At 44.4% G+C, this 21,901-nt stretch overlaps 1 protein-coding gene and 1 pseudogene across 1 annotated transcript; one reads left to right on the top strand and one right to left on the bottom strand.

The window, feature by feature from the left end:
* Positions 1 to 644: 644 nt before the first annotated feature.
* On the top strand, positions 645 to 7,068 carry LOC148098666 (uncharacterized). Its single transcript, XM_087851411.1, has 7 exons — positions 645 to 1,109; positions 1,242 to 1,508; positions 1,637 to 1,807; positions 2,268 to 2,397; positions 3,357 to 3,418; positions 6,793 to 6,876; positions 7,024 to 7,068. The coding sequence occupies exons 1-7, from the start codon at positions 645 to 647 to the stop codon at positions 7,066 to 7,068; spliced, it is 1,224 nt and encodes a 407-aa protein (XP_087707537.1).
* Positions 7,069 to 9,755: 2,687 nt separating this feature from the next.
* On the bottom strand, positions 9,756 to 21,901 carry LOC148098665 (dual specificity protein phosphatase CDC14AB-like; annotated as a pseudogene).

Below are 21,901 nucleotides of genomic sequence, written 5' to 3'. Positions count from 1 at the left end.
CTACTTACCTGGGAGATGAGTAACACCTGCGTCTCACTAACTGGTGTTAGGATGCCTGGGTCGTTGACCCAGGGCTTTTGAGTTTATTATATTATTTATAATTTCTAGTCTTTGGGTTTTCGTGAGTCATGTCTTATGGTTTGTCTCTGTGTAATCCTTGGTTGCTGTCTCCCCTGTCTGCTGTATCCCCGTGTCCAGTCTGTGTCTGCCCTGGTCCCACATCTCTGTTCCCTCTGTTGTAGTGCCTGCATGTGAGTCTGTGTCTTTTGTTCAGTCTGTGTTTTGTGTTTCCTGTTTTACTTTGAAGGTTTCTGTCTCATCTCAGTGTGTTCAGTTTACGCTTCCTTGTCTCGTCAGTTCTGATTTGCCCCAGCTGTGTTTCCCTCCTGTTGTCCATTCCCTGATTGCTCCCTCTATGTATTTAAGCCCTTTGTTTCAGTTTGTCATTGTCGCGATCTACTGTTTATTTAGCTGTGTGTTTTTCAGTCCTTCGGTGTAAGTTTATTTTGATTTTTCCAGTTATGTTATATTTGAGTTTAAGATTAAAGCGGTTTTGAGTTTAAGTTTTGTCTCCGGAGTCTGCACTTTGGGTCCTTCTCCTGCCTGCACGCAGCCATCACATAACAGAAGATTGCGACCAGAACATGGACCCCGCAGACTCTTTTCCCTCGGAGTTCAACGGCGAGATGATGCAGATGGTGAGTCTGCTCGACCGCATTGCCCAGGCACAGGATTTACGGACTATGGCAGTTGGGCTAAGTGCAGTAGATGCCATCATTCGTCATAACCCTCAGCTCTCTCAGTTTGCTAAGGACACTAAGTTGGATGACACCATTACTGCCTGGAGAGAGCAAGTCAAGGCTGGTGAGCTTGCTCTCTCACTCACTACATCTTCCCAACCGCTGCCCCAGGACAACACACACTCTCCACCTGTCTCAACACTGCCACGGACTTCCTCTCCCTCCCCACACCAGCCGGGTCCTCGTTCGCCTGCCTTTTTCCTGGCGGCTATGTGGTCAGAGGATGAGGAGGAGGTCTCCTTTTCTCCACCGGTTCCTGTTTCCTCATCCCGAAGGAAACGGCGTTCAGGCCGCCGCCACTCCAGGACGGTTGAGCAAACTCCTCTTGGGGAAGACGGTGACTGTTTTTTGTATGCTCCATTTGAGCATTCTGACTCTGGACATTCTGACATCACACCCACTTCATCTGTTCTGCAACCTGGTTCTGCTGGAGGGTCCGAGGGGCCCGTCCGGCCTTCATCTGGTGGTCCCGCTGGGGGTTCTGGAGAACCGCTCCAGCCGTCTTCAGTCTCCGCTGGAGGGGCTGTGTGGCCCGTTCAGCTTTCTGTCTCCGCTGGAGGGTCCGAGGGACCGCTTCAGCCGCCTGTTCCCGCTGGAGGGTCCGAGGGGCCCGTCCAGCCTCCTGCCTCCGCTGGAGGGTCCGAGGGACCGCTTCAGCTGCCTGTTCCCGCTGGAGGGTCCGAGGGGCCCGTCCAGCCTCCTGCCTCCGCTGGAGGGACCGCTTCAGCCGCCTGTTTCGGCTGGAGGGTCCGAGGGACCGCTTCAGCCGCCTGTTCTCGCTGGAGGGTCCGAGGGGCCCGTCCAGCCTCCTGTCTCCGCTGGAGGGACCGCTTCAGCCGCCTGTTTCGGCTGGAGGGTCCGAGGGACCGCTTCAGCCGCCTGTTCTCGCTGGAGGGTCCGAGGGGCCCGTCCAGCCTCCTGCCTCCGCTGGAGGGTCCGAGGGACCGCTTCAGCCGCCTGTTCTCGCTGGAGGGTCCGAGGGGCCCGTCCAGCCTCCTGTCTCCGCTGGAGGGTCCGAGGGACCGCTTCAGCCGCCTGTTTCGGCTGGAGGGTCCGAGGGACCGCTTCAGCCGCCTGTTCTCGCTGGAGGGTCCGAGGGGCCCGTCCAGCCTCCTGCCTCCGCTGGAGGGTCCGAAGGGCCCGTCCAGCCTCCTGTTCCCGCTGGAGGGTCCGAGGGGCCCGCTGGAGGGTCCGAGGGGCCCGTCCAGCGACCTGCGTCGCCTGCAGCGCCACCACCTGTGGCTCCCACGCCGTTCCCTGCAGCGCCGCCCTCGCCTGGTCCGGCCTCCGAGTCTTCGCCCTCGCCTGGTCCGGCCTCCGAGTCTTCGCCCTCGCCTGGTCCGGCCTCCGAGTCTTCGCCCTCGCCTGGTCCGGCCTCCGAGTCTTCGCCCTCGCCTGGTCCGGCCTCCGAGTCTTCGCCCTCGGCGTCGCCTGGTCCGGCCTCCGAGTCTTCGCCTTCGGCGTCGCCTGGTCCGGCCCCCTGAACTGTTCTCTTGGCTCTTGGGCCGCCTGCCTCCGGGCCGCCCCCCTGAACTGCCCGGGTTTGGACTGTTGTGCCGTCAGCCTCCGGGCCGGCCTTCTGAACCTTTTCGATACTGTTACCTGGGCCTCTGCGCCTTTCATGGGCTTTTTGTCTGTTTTCTTTTGGACTGTTGCTGGGCCGCAGTGCTGTTGTTTTGTTCTGTTTTGGGCTTTTGCTCCCTGTATCTTTTGTCACTGGCTCCGTGTGTTTGTTTCGTTTCGGTCCCTCCATCCTGTTCCCCCGCCGCCCACCCTGGTTGGTTTGTTTTTTGTTTTGGTGTTTCGGGTTGGGCTGTCTGGGAGCCAGCCCTTTAGGGGGGGATACTGTTAGGATGCCTGGGTCGTTGACCCAGGGTTTTTGAGTTTATTATATTATTTATAATTTCTAGTCTTTGGGTTTTCATGAGTCATGTCTTATGGTTTGTCTCTGTGTAATCCTTGGTTGCTGTCTCCCCTGTCTGCTGTATCCCCGTGTCCAGTCTGTGTCTGCCCTGGTCCCACATCTCTGTTCCCTCTGTTGTAGTGCCTGCATGTGAGTCTGTGTCTTTTGTTCAGTCTGTGTTTTGTGTTTCCTGTTTTACTTTGAAGGTTTCTGTCTCATCTCAGTGTGTTCAGTTTACGCTTCCTTGTCTCGTCAGTTCTGATTTGCCCCAGCTGTGTTTCCCTCCTGTTGTCCATTCCCTGATTGCTCCCTCTATGTATTTAAGCCCTGTGTTTCAGTTTGTCATTGTCGCGATCTACCGTTTATTTAGCTGTGTGTTTTTCAGTCCTTCGGTGTAAGTTTATTTTGATTTTTCCAGTTATGTTATATTTGAGTCTAAGATTAAAGCGGTTTTGAGTTTAAGTTTTGTCTCCGGAGTCTGCACTTTGGGTCCTTCTCCTGCCTGCACGCAGCCATCACATAACAACTGGCCTCTAGTGAAGGGAAGAAGTGAAATTTCTCTTTGCTGGATCTTTGCTTGACTTGTATCGGTGCAATCCTGGCTAGGACACAACTAATCTAGTGGCCCTTGGTCGTCCTTTCCCTGTGTACAGACACTCTGGATCTGCCCTTGTTCTCTACGGAGATTCTGGTGCAAGAGAGGTGTGAGAGACTGGTGAGATGCAGAGAGAGAGAAGAGGCCCCTGCTTGTCCCTGCACCCTTGTATATAGCACTTTATCACCGTCGAACATTTCATGAATAAACCCTCTGTTCTTCCTTTGACCAAAAGAGTCCTGCGTTTGAATCCCTCCAGTTGCTGTAACAGTTTGCTTTATTTTAAACATGAACATTTCTGCTGCAAAGCTTCAAATGTTCAGCATGTTTCTCTGTTTCCAGTCTATAGATCCAGTCACACTTTCTACCTTCACCTGTGCAGGAAAGACTGAGAGCAGAGCTGAAACCAACCGTCCAATCAGGGAGCAGCATCAACACCTGAGCTTCATTCAGACTCTGTTATGTTATCATTGAAGATGTTGTGTGAATGAAATGATGTAAATATCCAAACATGGATTTGCTAGTCCCAGGGTTTAATTAAAACTTCTTGTATGAAGCAGTCACTGATACACTACTGTGTAGCTGGCACACACTGTGTGAGGTCACTTCCTGTGTTTGCTCTTAGAAACATCGCTGTACAGTGTTGTGAACAGCACACAGCCATACGTCAGCACATCTTCTACCTTTATACAGTCAGGCTGATTAGCAGAACAAAGAAACGCTGTGGATGCTCCTCATTTGAACAAATGTAACTCTGACCCTAAAACAAAATTTAGAGTCTCAAAAATGTCCCCATAAGGGCTGTTGGTCCCCACAGAGACATGTAAACATGTACACACACACACACACACACAAGCAGGAGGGAGGCAGATGAGTAAGAGAACAGCTGCTATAAATGAGAAATGTTAGAGAGAGGCGTTCATCACACCATAAAACTCTAGATCTGCTGTTCAGAATGTCTTTCAGTGTCTTATGCTTGTTCACAGCACGAGGTGCTAACAGAGCTTCAGCTTTTGTTTGATTTAAATTCAGTGCCACACAGACATTACTTATCCACACAGGGAAAAGCAGGTGGTCACATCTGCACAGGATTATGTTGTAATCACTTCAAATTCATCCACAGAAATTTGTATTTTAAAGCATGAATGCTGGGAACTTTGTCTGAAATACAGCCGGCTGTGTGCTTCAACACAAAGTCGATTGTATCAGTGTTACTGCGTGTTATGTTAGGGCACACCAGTGGTTTTCATCAAAATCCCTTCTCAAAGTATAACACATGCACATTTCTCTGCAGTCAACCTCACCTGATACTTATCACAGCCATATTGTGTTAATCAGTTCTCTTCTTTAATGTGTCATTATCACCTTTGTCCACCATGTTTGTGCAGAGTTAGTCGGTTTCTCCTCCAAGACTCTGACAAAAATGACACATACCGTCAGTAAGCAGTGTTCTTTGGATGAACTTTGTGTTTTAAAACATTTATTCTGCAAAAAGTAAAACAAAAATCTTCATGTTGTGTTCAGCGTCTCAGAAACACACAGACATCCCACTGTCAGGCCAATAAAACAGGTCTAACAGCATCACTTGTTGTTGACGATGTTCACACAGGAGAGATTGTGTCATGTGACGGCTGTGTGCAGGCAGGAAAAGGACCCAAATGCAGACTCAACTGAGGCGGGAGCGAAAGTCAAAAAGCAGCTTTATTGCTCAACAGACAAACCACACAAAACCTAAACTGGGCAAAATCTAACAAAACACACAGGACCAGACACACAGCATGAGGGCATCCCAACACTGACACAGAGAAACACAGGGCTAAAACACACTGGGGAATAACGAGGGGACACAGCTGGGGGAAATCAGACACGACAAGACCAAGAGGAGCAAAACTCAGGACACAGACCTTCAAAGTAAAACAGGAAATGTAACACTGAGACATGGACTTGACCGGGGAGACAGAGCAAATAAGAAACACAGAGACCAAACGTGAGGGAGGCAGAGAGAACACTAAACACTGACCAGGACCGATTTAAAGAAAAGGATTTTTCCACAACAACACCGACAGTAGCAGGTGAGATTCCCCACACAGCAGTGATGTGTGTGATGGCAGAGAGTCAGCACTAAATAGTCATTAGAAGAAAGCACACACACACACACAATCATGTTTTTATATTTTAGTGAGGACATAATGCTTTCCCGAGCCACTTCCCTTAACCATAACCATCAAACACGAATGCCTAACTCGAACCCTGAGCCCAAACCTCACCATAACCTCACCGTAACCCTGACACCAAAACCAAAATGCCTTCAAACTCCATTTTTATCCCCATGAGGGCTCTTGTTCCCCACAGAGATACGTAAACATGTACACACACAACCCCGTTCAGCTATCTTAGTGAGGACCCTCATTGACATAATGGTTTCCCTAGCCCCTTACCCTAACCCTGACCATTAAAAATGAATGCCTAATCCTGACCTTTACCCTACACCTAACCATAACCTAATTGTAACCCTGACACTAAAACCACATTTGAGCCTCAAAAATGTGAAGGGTGGTGTGTCCTCACAAGTGACTGCTGGTTCTCACAAGTATAGCAGAATGTTGATTTCGTTCCTCACAAAGAGCTAGACAGGAACACACACACACACACACACACACACACAGATGAGTAAGAGAACAGCTGTTACAAAGACAAAAGCTGCAAAGGGGAGAAACTGAGAGCGAGACAGTAACGTTGCTAACAGAGCTTCATTATGTTGTCTTGTAACCTTCCAGTCAGATTTCTCCTGTTTTGGCTTCCTGTTAAATCCAGAATTCAAAATCCTGCTCCTCACATACAAGGTCTTAAATAATCAGGCCCCATCTTATCTTAATGACCTTGTAGTACCATATCACCCTATTAGAGCACTTCGCTCTCGCTCTGCAGGCCCACTTGTTGTTCCTAGAGTATTTAAAAGTAGAATGGGAGGGAGAGCCTTCAGTTTTCAGGCCCCTCTTCTGTGGAACCAGCTTCCAGTTTGGATTCAGGAGACAGACACTATCTCTACTTTCAAGATTAGGCTTCAAACTTTCCTTTTTGCTAAAGCATATAGTTAGGGCTGGACCAGGTGACCCTGAATCCTCCCTTAGTTATGCTGCAATAGACGTAGGCTGCCGGGGGATTCCCATGATGCACTGGGTGTTTCTGCTTCACTCACTATGTATTAACAGACCTCTCTGCACTGAGTCATCCTTGTTATTAACCTCTGTCTCTCTCCCACAGCATGTCTTTATCCTGTCTTCCTTCTCTTTACAGTATAAAGCACTTTGACGCTGTATAAATAAGACTGAACTGAATATGAGTCAGACTTAGAAGGAGACTCCACCTGTGCTGCTCTCTGTATCACCTGTGTCTTGTCCATATATGCACCTCTTTCCTCCAGTCTGGACCCCGTCATTGTGCAGCCTGCAGCCCCTGGTGTGAGGATGACGTCCTTGCTGTTTTCCTCTCAGGCTGACTGTGTTGTGGTAGGAGACAGTGATGGTCATGTGACTGTCTACCAGCTGAAGAATCTCAGTGTAGGAGAGCAGAGCCAGGTAACATTAAGCTGGTAGAAAGGACGGGCTGATCGTAGTAGTGGGAGTAAGGGAGACGTCTCATTTCAAGTGCTGTCTGCCTGGTGTGTGTTCGATAGCAGAGACAATGACGTGGTTTTAAATTTTGTTCTGGATGTTTTCTTGCAGGTGGATGTTCTGGAAGACCTCATCTGCTCTGCAGCATCTAGATAACTTTATGGAACAAACACATGTATGTCCAATCAGCCTGAGGTTGGTGACAGAGTCATCTTTAGAAATCTACATATGACACAAAGATAGCCACAGTCCTGTTTGGCTGCTGCTTCATGAGCAGCTGTAGAGGTAGACTAGCTTACAGCTACAAACATGTTTGTATGGCTGTTTATAGGTGAGACACCTGACCAGTGTTGGTCAAGTTACTTGAAAAAAGTCATTTTTTCAAGTAACTTTATTTCTTATTTTCAAAAGTAACTAGTTACTTTACTCATTACTTATCTTCAAAGGTAATTAATTACTTAGTTACTTAGTTACTTTTTAAAAACACGATTTACAACCTGAATAGGTGATAAAGTGATAGATCTTTCAGCCCAATTCTACTTTTTCTGCATAATCCATCATACAAAATGTAATCAAATGGAAAAGTCTCTTTTTAAAACTTGTTTTATTAGTTTTAATCTTTTAACTTTATGCATCAAGCAAAACTTTAATTATCTGCAACATTCTCTGACTGGAAGAAATTAGTTTAACATTTAAACCTATTTTCTGCACATTCCAGCACATAAAATAAAATATTTTGTGTGTTTACACTCAGTCTTTCAAATAGATGCAAGTAAAACACAGCAGAAAATAAATAAAGTCAAAGACTAGCGGTCCTGTTGCTGTATTTTCACCTGTAAAGCAGGAGTGGGGTAGGCGGAGGGTTACCCTGGTGCAGGTGTGCAGCGGTCAGTGGAAGAATCCGCGAGTTTCTCTGTGAGTTTCCCATTACGTCGTAGCTACTCGGTGCTTGCTCGGAAGTTTAGGGGTTTTTTCGCTGTAAAAAGAAGTTTTCTTCCCACGCACAACGGACACTAATGTTTTTGTCACTTTTTATGGAATCAAACTCAAAGTAAGGTCAGTACTTCCACGCTTTAAACGCTGCACGCTCATACTCTCTCTGCACTCCATATATGATCCATTGTTGATCTGCACACAGCTGTTTTCACGAACGTCGCACTCGCTTACGTCACTGTCATGAGACATTCTCGCAAAAAAATCACGGTTTTAGTAACGCAGTAACGCAGCGTACTAACGGGAAAGTAACGGTAATCTAATTACCTTTTTTGCAATAGTAATCCCTTACTTTACGCGTTACTTGAAAAAAGTAATCAGATTAAAAGTAATCCCATCTCTGCACCTGACAGTACAATAAGTGTCCCAACCAGACAATGATTTGGAGACTATAGAGGACCTATTTAACTTAACTACAGTAAGGATACAGCCAGGATTTTAGTTTAAGAGGCCCTATTATACATATATAGTACAGTAATGTTTCATATACGCAGGTCAGTGTATGTGCAGGTAATCCATGTAACTCAGTTCCTTATACTTTTGACTCAGTACAGTGTCAACAGAGGGGATTCCCTTATAGAGTCACCTCAGTTACTTGTGATGTTTTGGTCATTAAATTCCCAAAATCATACCAAGCACATGGAATCCACAGTCTCAGCATCCCACAGCATCCCACAGCATCCCACAGCAGTGTCAGGTGACTTTCAGTGAAGGTCATGAAACAATGACAGTGTGATGATAACAAAGAGAAGCATGAGTCATTATCTCGTCATTACTTGGACTTTATTGTTGATTTTAGCACTTCACACTACCGTTAGCTGGTTTTCCTCCTTTGGAGTAAACTACCAATCAGACAGCACATCTGAGCTGCTGTCACACAGTCTGAAACACAGTCAGATACAGGAAAGTATGACAGCAACAACACGCTCAAAGCTGAACATAGTGAGTTTGCTTTATGTATGATAAAGCAAAGTACACAGCAAATTCAAAAGTGTTAAATGTTTTGGTGTTAGTAGTCTTCTTGCAAAAGTAGAGTTAATTTTACTCTAAGTAGAGTCACATTATTTTAATGTAACTCTGAGGTGTAAAATGATAGTAGTTAAAACAGAGTGTTAAAAATGAGTGTTTCTATGTCAAATCTGGAGGTGTTACAATGGAAACATTAACTCTTGACCTCTTAACTCTGAACTCCTACAGGGGCTATGACACCAATAGAATAAATTCACAGACTCCGCCCCCAGCATGGCTCCAATCGAAGCTGAAGTGAAGCCGTTTCAGAACATTTTGCTCTACATATTTGAGTTGTTTGCCATGCTTGGTAAGTCATTTTTTCAAAGATTGTTTCAATTATTATTATTAGCTTTTACTTCTGTGGCTCTTTGGAGTTGAGACAAAGCTGTGTGAAAGGCATTAGCCATGTTGCTCGCTGATAGCATAATATTCTGTTTTAGCTAGCTGAAAGGTATTGTTTGCGGGCAAATACCACAGCCTTGAAAAAAAGCTTGCATGTGAATTTTCAGTCAAACCTTTGGTCAAATACACTTAAAACAATGTCTAGAATGTAAATGTTGATATAATGGTGCTACTTGAAGCCTGAAAACGATCTCCCATAAAAAACGAGCAAACAGCAGTAGCAGACGTCCTGACTGGGTTCTACGTTAGCATTTAGATCCCTCCAGAGTTTTGTGCACACGGTTTAGGTAAAAATGAAAAAGGTTGAGGTTTTACATTTAGTTCAGTATTACCTGTTGCCTGTGAAAATACTTTACACAAGTAATGGCTCAAAGAGGATTCCTTTTTTTTTACTGTGCTGCAATTGATTTGTGCCGTTAATTAGTGTCAACTAATTTTTATTCACTCTCCACATAGGACATGCTTCTGAAGATGGAATATGGGGGAGAGCAGAAGTGCGTTAAAGTTCCACAAAGTGATGAATGAAGGACATGCATATTGTATTTTGTATTTATTGAAATAAGTGATGAGAACGCTGTTATTTGCATTTACCAGCTCACCTATGTCAGACCTTTTGATAAACAAAATTCTAATGAAAGTGAGAACATGTACACTGTTACATCTTTCAGAAAATGTTTTGAAATTGTGGTGCACAGTTCAGAATAAATGTTTTTCAAAAACCATTGCGTCTTTTTAAAAAATGTTTATTTCCAAAAGAAATTTCTAGAAGTTCAGAACAGAAAAATTCCTGCTTTTTAGAATTAATTAGAAGATAACTCTTACGTAGTTAAACTAAAATACTCTTTGAGAGTTAATATATAAACTCTGAACACCTAGTTAGCATTAGTAAGTGTTAAATTATCAACACCAGATAGATTTGGTGTTTAACACTAAATCAGAGTTAACGTACCAACTCTCCAAAAAGAGTTAAATGAACACTCTCTGGTGTGGACCCATATAGACACTTTAATAGAGTTGAAATCAAATCTGACAGTGTTAATTTGGACATGCTGGATTTGCTGTGTACTGTTGACAAATTCAGTGCATGAATATGAATGACCTGTGAAATAAAGTGTGTGCCGTGTTCAGTCTGATACGTTTGACATGAAACTTCAGAATCTCTGTCTTCATTTAACTGATTTCCTCTAATGACTCTTTGTGTCTTTTATTGCCTGCATGTGTGCTCAGAGGCTTTCAAAGTGCATTATAAGCAGGTCGTGGCTTTGTTAATAGAAACTTTGTTTTGAGCTAATTCTCAACGTGTCTCTTGCACTGACCACAATAACCATTTATCATTAATTAAATTACAGATATTGGTACCTTGAGCAGGATGACGCTGATCTCGGTGGGCGTTTTCCCTTCAGTGCTCTCAGTTCGTCTCCCTGTGTCAGACTGACTTCTTTGCAGTTATTCTGCACAGACACAGAAAGAAAGACACAATTAGCAGCATGAAAACAACATTGTGATCAGAACTCAGTAGCCTGTTTGAATTCTGCAGTAACCATTAAAAAAAGGTGCTATGAAGTCACACCGCTGACCTCATCCAAGCTATATGACTTGCAGAGCACGGTGTTGATTGACAGGTCATCCATGCTGGAAAGCAGCGAGGACACTGCCTCCTGTTTGCCTCCCTGCACAGAGTCAGAGCGGTGAAGCTGCTGTTGCTGCAGCTGCTGCTGCTGACTCCGTCTCTGTTGGACCAGCTTCTGTTTAGACCGATGCACGTCACCCTGAACCCACAAACTGTGCTGCTTCCTGCACACAAACATCAAACACACGCCACAAACTAACTGTGATATCATGTTTAGCAGGTATAACATTCAACATCCTGGTTTAGCGTGTAAGTAGACACACAAAGCTAGTAGCCATTAGCAACAGAGCACTACTGTGGCGTAAGGAGGAAGTGTGCGTCCAGAGCTGAGGAGAGAAACCAGCTGACTGCAGTCTGCAGCAGTAACACAGTTTCAGGCTTTTTTTAAATTCGATTTGATTCATCATCCACCAGTTTCCCACTGCTGCAGTCACCACCAGCTGCACATGGGCACCCTGGGGAATGCCCCACCCTGACCTCCACCTTTTGCTTCTCTTCTAACTTTTACTACATTTCCAGCATGCTCCAACCATGACCTCAGCATGGAGAAACATCTTGTGTGGTAACAGCAATAGATGCCACAGCCTAAGCACAGACGGGCCTTGTTTGTCCAGCACATCTCACAGATGCTCGATGAGATTGAGATCTGCCGACGTTGAAGGCCAAGGTGACACCTCAAACCCTTCCTGATCTACTTCCTGATCTACTTCCTGATCTACTTGTGCTTCGTGTGAAGACTCCAGCGACACTCGAAGTATTAGAGAACAGCTGTACTCAGTGACCAACGCCTTTTGGGTCATTGCAAAATGTCAAACAGCTTGTGTTTAAATAAAAAAGACTGGAAACAGAAAAAGTGGACCAATCACACCTTCACAGATAAACGCAATGACCCTGATGAAGGCCACTAACACGTTATGGTTCCCTAATACTCTGTGACTGGAGTCTTCACCTCGTCAGATCTTTCTCCGTGCACCTTGGAGGTGAAGTTGCCGTCTGCTTGTGTTTTGTGACATTATCCCAATGAAGTGTTGCAGACGTGTCTGTGTGCACATCATCTGGAAAGCATTACTCCTGTACTTTCATGAACGGCACTAAAGCTTAATGATTGTCTCCGACTGATACCTTTGGAGTCACGGAAATTGGAGCGTTTGGTTTGAGCGTCACAGCTGAGGCACAAACTCACTCTTCTAAGAAGTTTTGCTGTGGACCGATGATAGATCCAGGTCTGCAGACTCTGATCCAAGCAATCGCCTCGGCTGCAGTAAACCGGAAGTGCTTCATCAGGTAGCAGCCAATCAGAGTGCCCGTGCGGCCTAATCCAGCTGTAAATGGATGGAGTGTTTAAAGAGACAAAGTTAAGATAAAAGAAATAAATGACATCAATTAAACATACATAAACACTTGCAGTCCTACCTTTACAGTGCACTGCCACTGCCCCGTCTGTGCTTTCACACACATGCAGAAAGCGTCTGACGATGAGGTCAGAGGGCGTGGTCCCATCAAGGAAGAAGAGGTCGTGGTGCTCAAATCCTGCATCCTCAAAGCGCCTGCCATCATACAACTTCCTGTTCAGACGAACCACGGTCGTTACGTCATTTTGGCAAAAGTATGAGAAGTATGCCTCGGGTGTGTGGAGGGGATAACCTGGAGACAGAATCAACAACAACTGAGTTACGTCGTACGTTTCAATCAGCGAGGGTCTGTTTTTAATGCAAGTCCTGTCTCTTAATGCAAACGTAAAATAAGATTCAATGACGTAGTGTCAACTGATTTATATTGTAAGGTAAAGACGTTAAATACAGAGAAAACTCAACGATCGAACGGCCCCAAGCACCTGCTGACAGCGGGAAAGAAAAACTCCCTTTTAACAAGAACCAGGCTGAGGGAGGGGGAGCAATCTGCCACATGTGGTCGGGGTGAGGGGAGGACAACTGGACAAGAGACGGACTGGAGAGCCAGAGGGGAATAATAACTACGTGCAAAGTGGTGTAAATACACAGGAAGTAAAAAGAGCTGAGTGATGAAGAAGCATGAGTGCATCATGGGAAACCCCGAGCCACTGCAGGGCTCAGGCTCGTCTAATCCAGCCGTAACAACATGACAGCACTAAGCAGGAAACAATACACGCCATCAGAAGACAGCAGGGTAAGGTTAGCTCTTCTCAGCTGTTTCAGGACGTGCAGGCACTGAGGGGCTGCACAGGCCTTCTGTCAGGCCAAGCAACGTGAGCACTGATGTTGGTTTGGAGGCATGCTTTTAGCTTTTAGCTTAGAGATTCTGACTCACCATCTTCTATCTTACCACGAGAATGAGGGCTACTGAACGCCAGAACCTTTCCCGGAACGATCCAGTTCATATCTCCATTTTCAACTCGCTAAAAGCACAAAAAGAAAGGAAAGAAAGACTGTGATAGAGGTTAGCGACATATCAGTTAAAAACATGGATCCAGAACACCTTAATTATACCACCACTGCAGTAATGAACACATACGGGCTTTTACCTTTCATTGGAAATCAGTTTTGTTGCAGTGGACACAGGTGAGCTGACTTTACTTCACTGACTGTCTATCACTTGGACGGGTGAGTTATGGATCAATCTAACTGAGAAACTGAGGAAGTACAGCGTGCACCAAGGCAGGCCTGGACATCGTACGAGCCCTTGGTTGGCCCTGACTGTGTTACTAACAGCACTGCAAATAAACTGGATGAATAACAAGCGTACGTTACTTATTTCTTACTGTATCCTGGTCCTGTTTTCATTGATATCGACCTGTAGCACAGTCAGCACTCTGCAGTCTGTTACCTCATAATGTTCATATTCTTCTGCACTGAACCTTTCAAAATCCAGGAAACCATGTTGTAATGCCTGCAGAGGAAAAGAGCAGGAACAGATTTTCACAACAAAAGCACAACTCCCCCCAAAGGGTTGAAATGTTTAGTGTTATAGTGATCTGCAGTGGTTTCACAGATTCAGTTCAGTTTTTTTTAGCACCAAATCACAACAAAGGTCACCTCAGGCAGTTAATATTGTACGGTAAAGACCCTACAGTTATACAGAGGAAACACAATCAGACCACCCCTACGAGCAGGCACACTGGTGACAGTGGGGAGGAAAAACTCGTTTTTAACAGAAACACATGTTCACCAGAACCAGGCTCAGGGAGGGGCGGCAATCTGACTGCTGAGGGGCTGAGGGGACGGAGACAGGACCAAAGACACACTGTGAGGACAGCCAGAGATTAATAACAAGGATGACACAGTGCAGAGAGGTCTGTTAACACATAGTGAGTGAAGAAGAAACACTCAATGCATCATGGGAATCCCCGGCAGCCTACGTCTATTGCAGCATAACTAAGGGAGGATTAAGGGTCACCTGGTCCAGCCATGGTCTGTTAGATGGGGCCTGATTATTTAAGACCTTGTATGTGAGGAGCAGGATTTTGAATTCTGGATTTAACAGGAAGCCAAAACAGGAGAAATCTGCTCTCTCTTTCTAGTCCCTGTCAGGACTCTTGCTGCAGCATTTTGGATTAACTGAAGGCTTTTCAGGGAGTTTTTTGGACATCCTGATAATAATGAATTGCAGTAGTCCAGCCTGGAAGTAATAAATGCATGAACTACTTTTTCAGCGTCACTCTGAGACAGGATATTTCTAACTTTAGAGATGTTGCACAAATGGAAGAACGCAGTCTTATATATTTGTTTAATATGTGCGTTGAAGGACATATCCTGGTCAAAAATGACTCCAAGGTTCCTCACAGTGTTACTGGAGGCCAAGGTAATGCCATCCAGAGTAAGAATCTGGTTAGATACCATATTTCTAAGATTTTCAGCGCCGAGTACAATGACCTCAGTTTGATCTGAATTAAGAAGCAGAAAGTTAGTGGCCATCCAAGTCTTTATGTCTTTGAGACATTCCTGCAGTTTAGAGATGCTTTTTGAGTAAAGGTTTAACTGCAGCCAGCTTGAAGGCCTGGGGTACATAGTTGATTATTAGAGATAGTTGATCATATTTAAGAATGAAGAATTAATTAATGGCAGGACTTCTTTGAGCAGTTTTGTAGGAATGGGGTCTAAAAGACACGTTGATGGTTTGGAGGAAGTAATGTAAACACTAGGGATGGGTATTGATAAGATTTTCACGATTCCGATTCCATTTTCGATTCTGTTTAACGATTCAATTCTTTATCGATTCTCTTATCGATTCTTTTTAACAAAGGAGAACACTAAGGTCTATTAGCTCAGAACTTTGTTTTATATCTTCTCTTTGAACAAGATAGAAATTTAGGAGTAACATGGCCTTACAAACCCAACAGTGAGATCTTAAGAGATCCACAGCCTACGGCTCTTCAATGGGGTGTCACAGGGTCCCCAGGAAAAATAAAATTGTAAATGTAAAATAATAAAATAAATATTCTTCTGTAGCAATAACAAAGTATAACATCAATTATTCTGTAGCAATTACACAAGAATATCCAGTAATGTCCCTGCCTACAATTAAACACATTCACTTACCGAAAATCATCTGCTGTGGCAAATGGGTGCAAGCCTTTTACCACAAACTTAGTCACTGCTTGGCGACATTCGTCTATCCTGGCCTGAAAGGAGACGCTACGGTAGACTGCAGCGAGAACTGCCAGCATCTGAGCCAGACTCTGTCTCTCATCATGGTCACCTAAATGCACAGTAATGGCAGGTTTGTAATAAGGCAGATCGCGCTAACATAATCTGCACTGTTAGTTGATTATTTACCTGCCGCATTAACGGGAGAGGACGTGCAAACGTTACCGCTGCTGCTGGGTTGAGATTCACGAGTCCGGAGCGGAATTAAAAACACGACATTCATTTAAGGTCATCGCATGTTTTGTGAGCAAATGCTTTTGCATATTCGTAGTGTTTCCTCCCTTAAATGAAATATCTACTTTGCAAGTATTGCAAGTTGTCCTGTTGTCATCCGTTCTCGTAAAGCAAAACCAAACTTTTGAGCGTTTGAGCCGCTTAGGCGCCGTGTTTCCTGCCAGGTAAATGACGCTCCGCAACGTGGTGACGTCATTCGGGGCGACTGGAATCGATAAAGGAATCGTTTGCAAAAATGGCAAACAATTCCAAGGAATTGAAACAGTGGGAACCGGTTCTCAACAAGAACCGGTTTTCGATACCCATCCCTAGTTAACACTGACTATTTCTTCTTTAGTCGTTTGTTTTCAATTCCTGTGTGTTTGTACATCACTGAAGTATTTAATCATTAGTAATTATTAAACTCCTTTGTAGTTCTCTCTGCTCTCTTCTCTCACCCCTCACCTGTCACAGTGAATTGCTGCCTCCTTAAACCTGGTTCTGTTGGAGGTTTCGTCCTGTTGGAAGGGAGTTTTTCCTTCCCACTGTTGCCAAGTGTATACTTCTAGTGCAGTGCTGTAGGGTCTTTACCTTATAAGTTAAAGTACCTTGAAGTAACTGTTGCTTAGAATTAGTGCTATGAATAAAACTGAATTCAATTACTGTTGTTACAGAATAAGAGGAGAAAAATGTCAAATGTGGCTCAAACTGGGATTTTTAAGTTAAAATGAGGTTAAAATGACCAAAATGAAGTTAATAAGTGTCATTCTAATTTTACTAAAATCATCTGTGTTAGACGTTGTTGCTACCTTGTGGATTCCTTGTAAGCAGTTTAGGACGGTGAGGTTAAAAGAGCGCTCTCCAACTGCTGCGTCTCTGTGGCAGACACACACACACACACACACACACACACACAGACACACACACAGACACAGACACACACACACACAGACACACAGACACACACACACACACACAGACACACAGATACACACACACACACACACACACACACACACACAGACACACACACACACACACACAGACACACAGACACACACACACACACACAGACACACAGATACACACACACACAGACACACACACACAGTGAGAGGAATACAGTAATAGTAGTTATTAGTGATGGGTCCAGCAACACTAACGCACCGATGCATCTATCAAGCTCACAGAGCGAAGCCTGTATCGGTGCGTCGCTTTAAGAAAAAGTCACGTGATCGATACAGCTGCTGTATCGCTCATTGCCAACGCGCCAAACTGCGTTTAAAAGGTACCACATCTGCCAACGGAACGAGTCGCCACCAAAAAAAAAAAGAACCCCACAAAATTACTCTTGCAAAGATAAAAAAAAATACATATCTCTCTACAACAAATAATAATACACATCTCTCCATAACAAAATGGAGCTCGAAAGAAAAAGAAATGCTTCTGCTGTGTGGGATCATTTTGATCTTTTAACTGCAAATAAGGGAATAGTTTGTCTGTCTTTGTTTCAGTGTAATCTATCAGAATAGGAAAAACAGCAATGTGACTTGCAGTGTAAATTATTTATTTCATTTTATGCAGGTTGAATGTCGCATCTGTTCTGCAGAGCTTTCTTACACAAACAAAAGCACCTCAGTGTTTAGGCATTACAGAGCCAAACATGAAAATGAGGAGACAAACACACTGAGAATGAACACAGGTCGGCCTATATTGACACTGAACAACTTTATCATCATTTTTTTTAATTAATATGTGTTTTATTATTTTGAAATCAAGCATCTGGGAAGACTGTTCTGGACCAGGCTGTTGTGAATTTTATTATAAAGGAGTGCAAACCCCTTAGTATTGTGGAGAGTGTCGGAGAGAAACATTCCAAGATCAGAGGATCCTTTAACAAATTTATCCTTTTCTGAATATAAATTTATAATAAACTCTGGGTCAATTACATTTAAATGGGTAATATTACATTCACAATACTTTCATTTTAATTTTCACTTAATGTCATTCACAATATATTTTAAAGATGTCTAAAATATTTGCAATGTAAAATATATAAAATTATTCCATGGAAAGTACACTACCTTACAGTGTCTACAAGTATGACTAGGTCATTGAATCAGTGTCTGTTGTGAGTCTCAAGTAAGTTTCCTGCAATGATATTTAAGATCCAGCAGGTGTCAGTATGGAGTAAAACAGCAACACTGTGTCGACGCAGTATTGATACAGTTTGGAGAATGAAACGCTTCACGAGGCCTCATCTACCCATCGCTAGTAGTTATCAGGGTTCAGATCATATCTGGTCTCAGGCTTGTTTGCACTGTAAATAAACACATAGCATCACAAAGAGTGTAAAAACTAAGCAGCAGCTGTTCAGCTGAGCTCAGGACTGGGACTGGGACTGGGACTGGGACTGGGACGGGGGGGGGACGTTAGCTCAGTCTAGATGAATGAAATCAGCCCACTGGCACCGCTAAAGCTCACTAAGAGCTCATAAACTGTTAACAATTCATTACGGGAAAATGTTCCCATCCCAAACTTAAAAGTGTGGGTTTGATGAGGTTTCCTGACCTCCTGGAACCTTCATGGTCGCCAAATAATTTCCAGCTAGGTGGAGTTTCTTCTTGTTACCCTGCTTGCAGTCTTTATGCTAAGCTAAGCTAAGCTGGATTTAACAGACAGAAGAATAGTGTCTCAGTAAATGTAATGACAACAGCCCAGCATGCAGTGCTGTCTCGTAGAAAGCAGCAGCCTGTACCTAAACGGCATGTAGCCTGTGTTGTCTCCTGCTATCAGAGTCCTGTAGGCATCTTCTGGGCTTCTCTTCAAATACATCACCTACAGGGCAGAGTTAAACTACATCACTAATAATGGACAGACAGACGGGCAATCAGATGATGTGATGGACAAATGAAAGGATATTTACAGCATAGGCACCAATGAGAACAGCAGCATTGGCTCTCTTCTTCTGGTCGTAGCTGGTGTAGTGAACCAGTCTCTTTCTAGACATTGTGAAAGACTATAAACCAATAATGATAATCAATAATCAGTGAAACAGCACATGTGCATTAATACATTTAAAATAAGAGTCTACTGTCAGAGGAGTGCACACACACCATCAGAGCAAGGACCTTTCAAAATAAGAGTGTACTGTCAGAGGAGTGCACACACACCATCAGAGCAAAGACCTTTCAAAATAAGAGTGTACTGTCAGAGGAGTGCACACACACCATCGGAGCAAAGACCTTTCAAAATAAGAGCGTAACACGTTTTCTAAATGATGTCTATACAGCAAACAAAGCCCTGAGTCTGAAGACCTTCATCTGCATTACCTTCAGCTTCCTGTTGAGTTTTCAGCAGTATCTGTACAGCATGGCCAGGTTGAGGGGCCCAAAGTCTGCATAAAAACTGCAACACACAGCGAGAGATGGAGGAGCTTTCAACAATTACAACAACAACACAAATCAGCCACAAAACTAACCCCACTGACAGGTGAAGTCGGTGACATTGTTCATCTGGTTATAATAAAATGCTCCGTTAGAAAACCCACACAATGCAGACATGGAGTCAGAGGAAGCTCACAGCTTTGTTTCACTCAATGAAACCAAACTCAGATCCCGTTTGTCTGCTGCAGAAAAGAAAACTGTTATCAAGGCTGGAACATGACAGACGAGCAGGGGTGCAAGTCAGCACTGTTACAGCAGAACATCAGGTTCTATAAAGTCCTTTCCCTAACACCACAGCATTGGATACCAGGTTACTCATCATCACTGCTATTCAGTAAGTCGGCCAACAGCACGAATGACAGCAAGAGGATCTCAAAGATCGTCAAACAAGCACTGAAAGCTGTCACGTTGGGGTCGACCCAGCATTTTGAGTTCTCTTGCTTTGGTTTATTTTTGAAGGATCGTTTTTGTTCTCTGGTGCTTTGTTGATTATTATTATTATTTATCTATTGTTTCTGTGATTCTGGTTTTTGCTCTCAGGTTCTGTGTTCCCATGTTTGCTGTGGGTCTTGATCTGTGTCCAGTCTGCGTCTTTGTGATTTCTTGTGTTCCCTCCCTTGTCTCGTCTCGTTAATTACTTCCACCTGTGTGTGATCTCCCTGTGTTTCTCTGAGTGTATTTAAGTCGTGTCTTCTGTCGTTGCCGGTCCGTCTGTGTATCTGCCATGTTTCACTCGTGTGTTCTGCCCACCCTCCTTCATGCTCGTGCTCTGCTTTGTGTTTACTAGTTTAGTTATTCCCAGTATAGTTTAGTTTAATCTTCGTTTGCCATTTTTTCCCTGTGCTCTGTGTTCAATAAACCACCTTCACGACTGCCTGCAATTGGATCCTCCTTTATTTCCTCCACACGGCTCACTCCACTGTGACAAAAGCCATCTCAGGTTTACTCATAGACCACCTCCCCGGTTAATCACAGCTCAAACACCCGCTCTGTGACAGACACACTGAAACTGTGATATATCCCATGATACTGATGCTCAGAGTTGAGCATCAGGAACTCAGGCTACGTTCACACTGCAGGCGAAAGCGCATCAAATCAGATTTTTTGACCCTGTGCGACCATCTATCCGATCATGGTGTGACAGTGTGAACGGAACAAATCCGATATTTTCAAATCCGATCTGGGTCACTTTCGTATGTGGTCCTGAATCCGATACATATCTGATGTTTTAGAAAGCTGCTGTTTGATGGTCACGTCGCATTAAATCCGTCTTTTACGTCACTGACACAAGACAGACGCCAATTATCAGCACCGGAGAAGACATCGTGAACGCTTCCTGACCATCCAGTGAAACTGTTGGGAAGACAACGTTGGAGAAACGTGAACATTTTATTTGTTCTGTATAATCTGCAGATTCTGACAGAAACCTGCAACTATCCTTTGAAGCAGCGCTCCTCTAAAACAGCAATAAGGATCATTATTAGGTTATTTACATTATTATGTAAATAACAAAATAACTTAGAGCAAAAATTGGGTTGAGCATCAGTATCATGGGATATATGGTACAAATGTGCATGAAACAAATTCAAACGTGCTGCAGATGTGTGTCACAGGCTGATCTGGCTGTAGGCTGTGGCACTTGGCCAGAGGTGGCGCTGGTTGACTCGAGTCCATGTTAGTGCACAAAGTAAACTGCTCGCTTTAGTTGTGAAGCAAAAACGCTGAAACCGGAGAAATAAAACGTCCGATAACGACGACAAGAGTCTCCCGATCGTTTACTCTAGCTGTCCTGTGAACAACATCGGCGTGGTGTTAATTGTTTGCTGTTTTCGCGATCGCGTCGCGCGTGAGGATATCACCAGGTAAACTTTTTTTAAACATTTTGTTGTTCAACAGCATCAAGACTGACGGAGTGTGTTTGAGATAACCTCACAAGTGTCACAGGTGACACATTTGGCGTTTTTTTCGCTGGTTTGTCGGTAGCAGCTCCTGAAACGCAAGACTGCCACACATCTGTTCGACCAACGCCAGGTGATCTAAACGCCAGTAGATCTGGAACACCTGCGTGGTTTCCATCCCGGAAGAGAAACCTGTATGTAGCACAACAACAGAGCATCTGTGTATTTATACACATGTGCAGCACATATATGAATACAATGAAAACAAAGAACAATCAACAACATATCAAACTGTGTATTAGAACCTGAACTATAGGATACAATAAAAAGAAAATCTGATGCATTAAGAACAAAACTCCTCAAAAACCAACCTACTGTGTTCTGGAGCATGCAGCGTAGACAATGCTGTGCAGGCTTACAGTGACCAGCAGAACCAAGCAATCAGCCACCACAGCTGTCACATCTACAGTCTGATATGCAGCTCCACCATAGATCCCACAGCTTTAGCTGTCAGATGGCCTCACAGCTGACTCTGGACTCCTTTGGTGTACAGAGGAGTTCATGGTGTGCCCGGATCCTGTGGCTGCAAAGCAAATGTAAAGAATCCCCATCATTGAGCGTTCATATGAGGAGGTCTGGTGTGGCGTTGTGCATTATGGCTGAACTTGTGTTCACTTTGTTCCAGGACTCTCTATGTGCACTCAGGTGCATCTTTACAAACCTCAGCTGTGCTGCACCTTCTTTTCCACTGATAACGGGCTGACGTGGATCCAT

Source organism: Neolamprologus brichardi, chromosome 14, assembly GCF_056152115.1.
Source record: "Neolamprologus brichardi isolate AB-2024 chromosome 14, ASM5615211v1, whole genome shotgun sequence".
NCBI lineage: Eukaryota > Metazoa > Chordata > Actinopteri > Cichliformes > Cichlidae > Neolamprologus > Neolamprologus brichardi.
This window is presented reverse-complemented; position numbering and strand designations above follow the sequence as displayed.

Bases quoted from the DNA above. Each gene is read 5' to 3' on its own strand.
- LOC148098666 (XM_087851411.1), top strand. From the start codon at position 645: ATGGACCCCGCAGACTCTTTTCCCTCGGAGTTCAACGGCGAGATGATG. The intron at 2,398-3,356 runs GTTACCTGGGCC...CCCTGTGTACAG, and splicing joins TTCTGAACCTTTTCGATACT to ACACTCTGGATCTGCCCTTG. The intron at 6,877-7,023 runs GTAACATTAAGC...GTTTTCTTGCAG, and splicing joins GTGTAGGAGAGCAGAGCCAG to GTGGATGTTCTGGAAGACCT.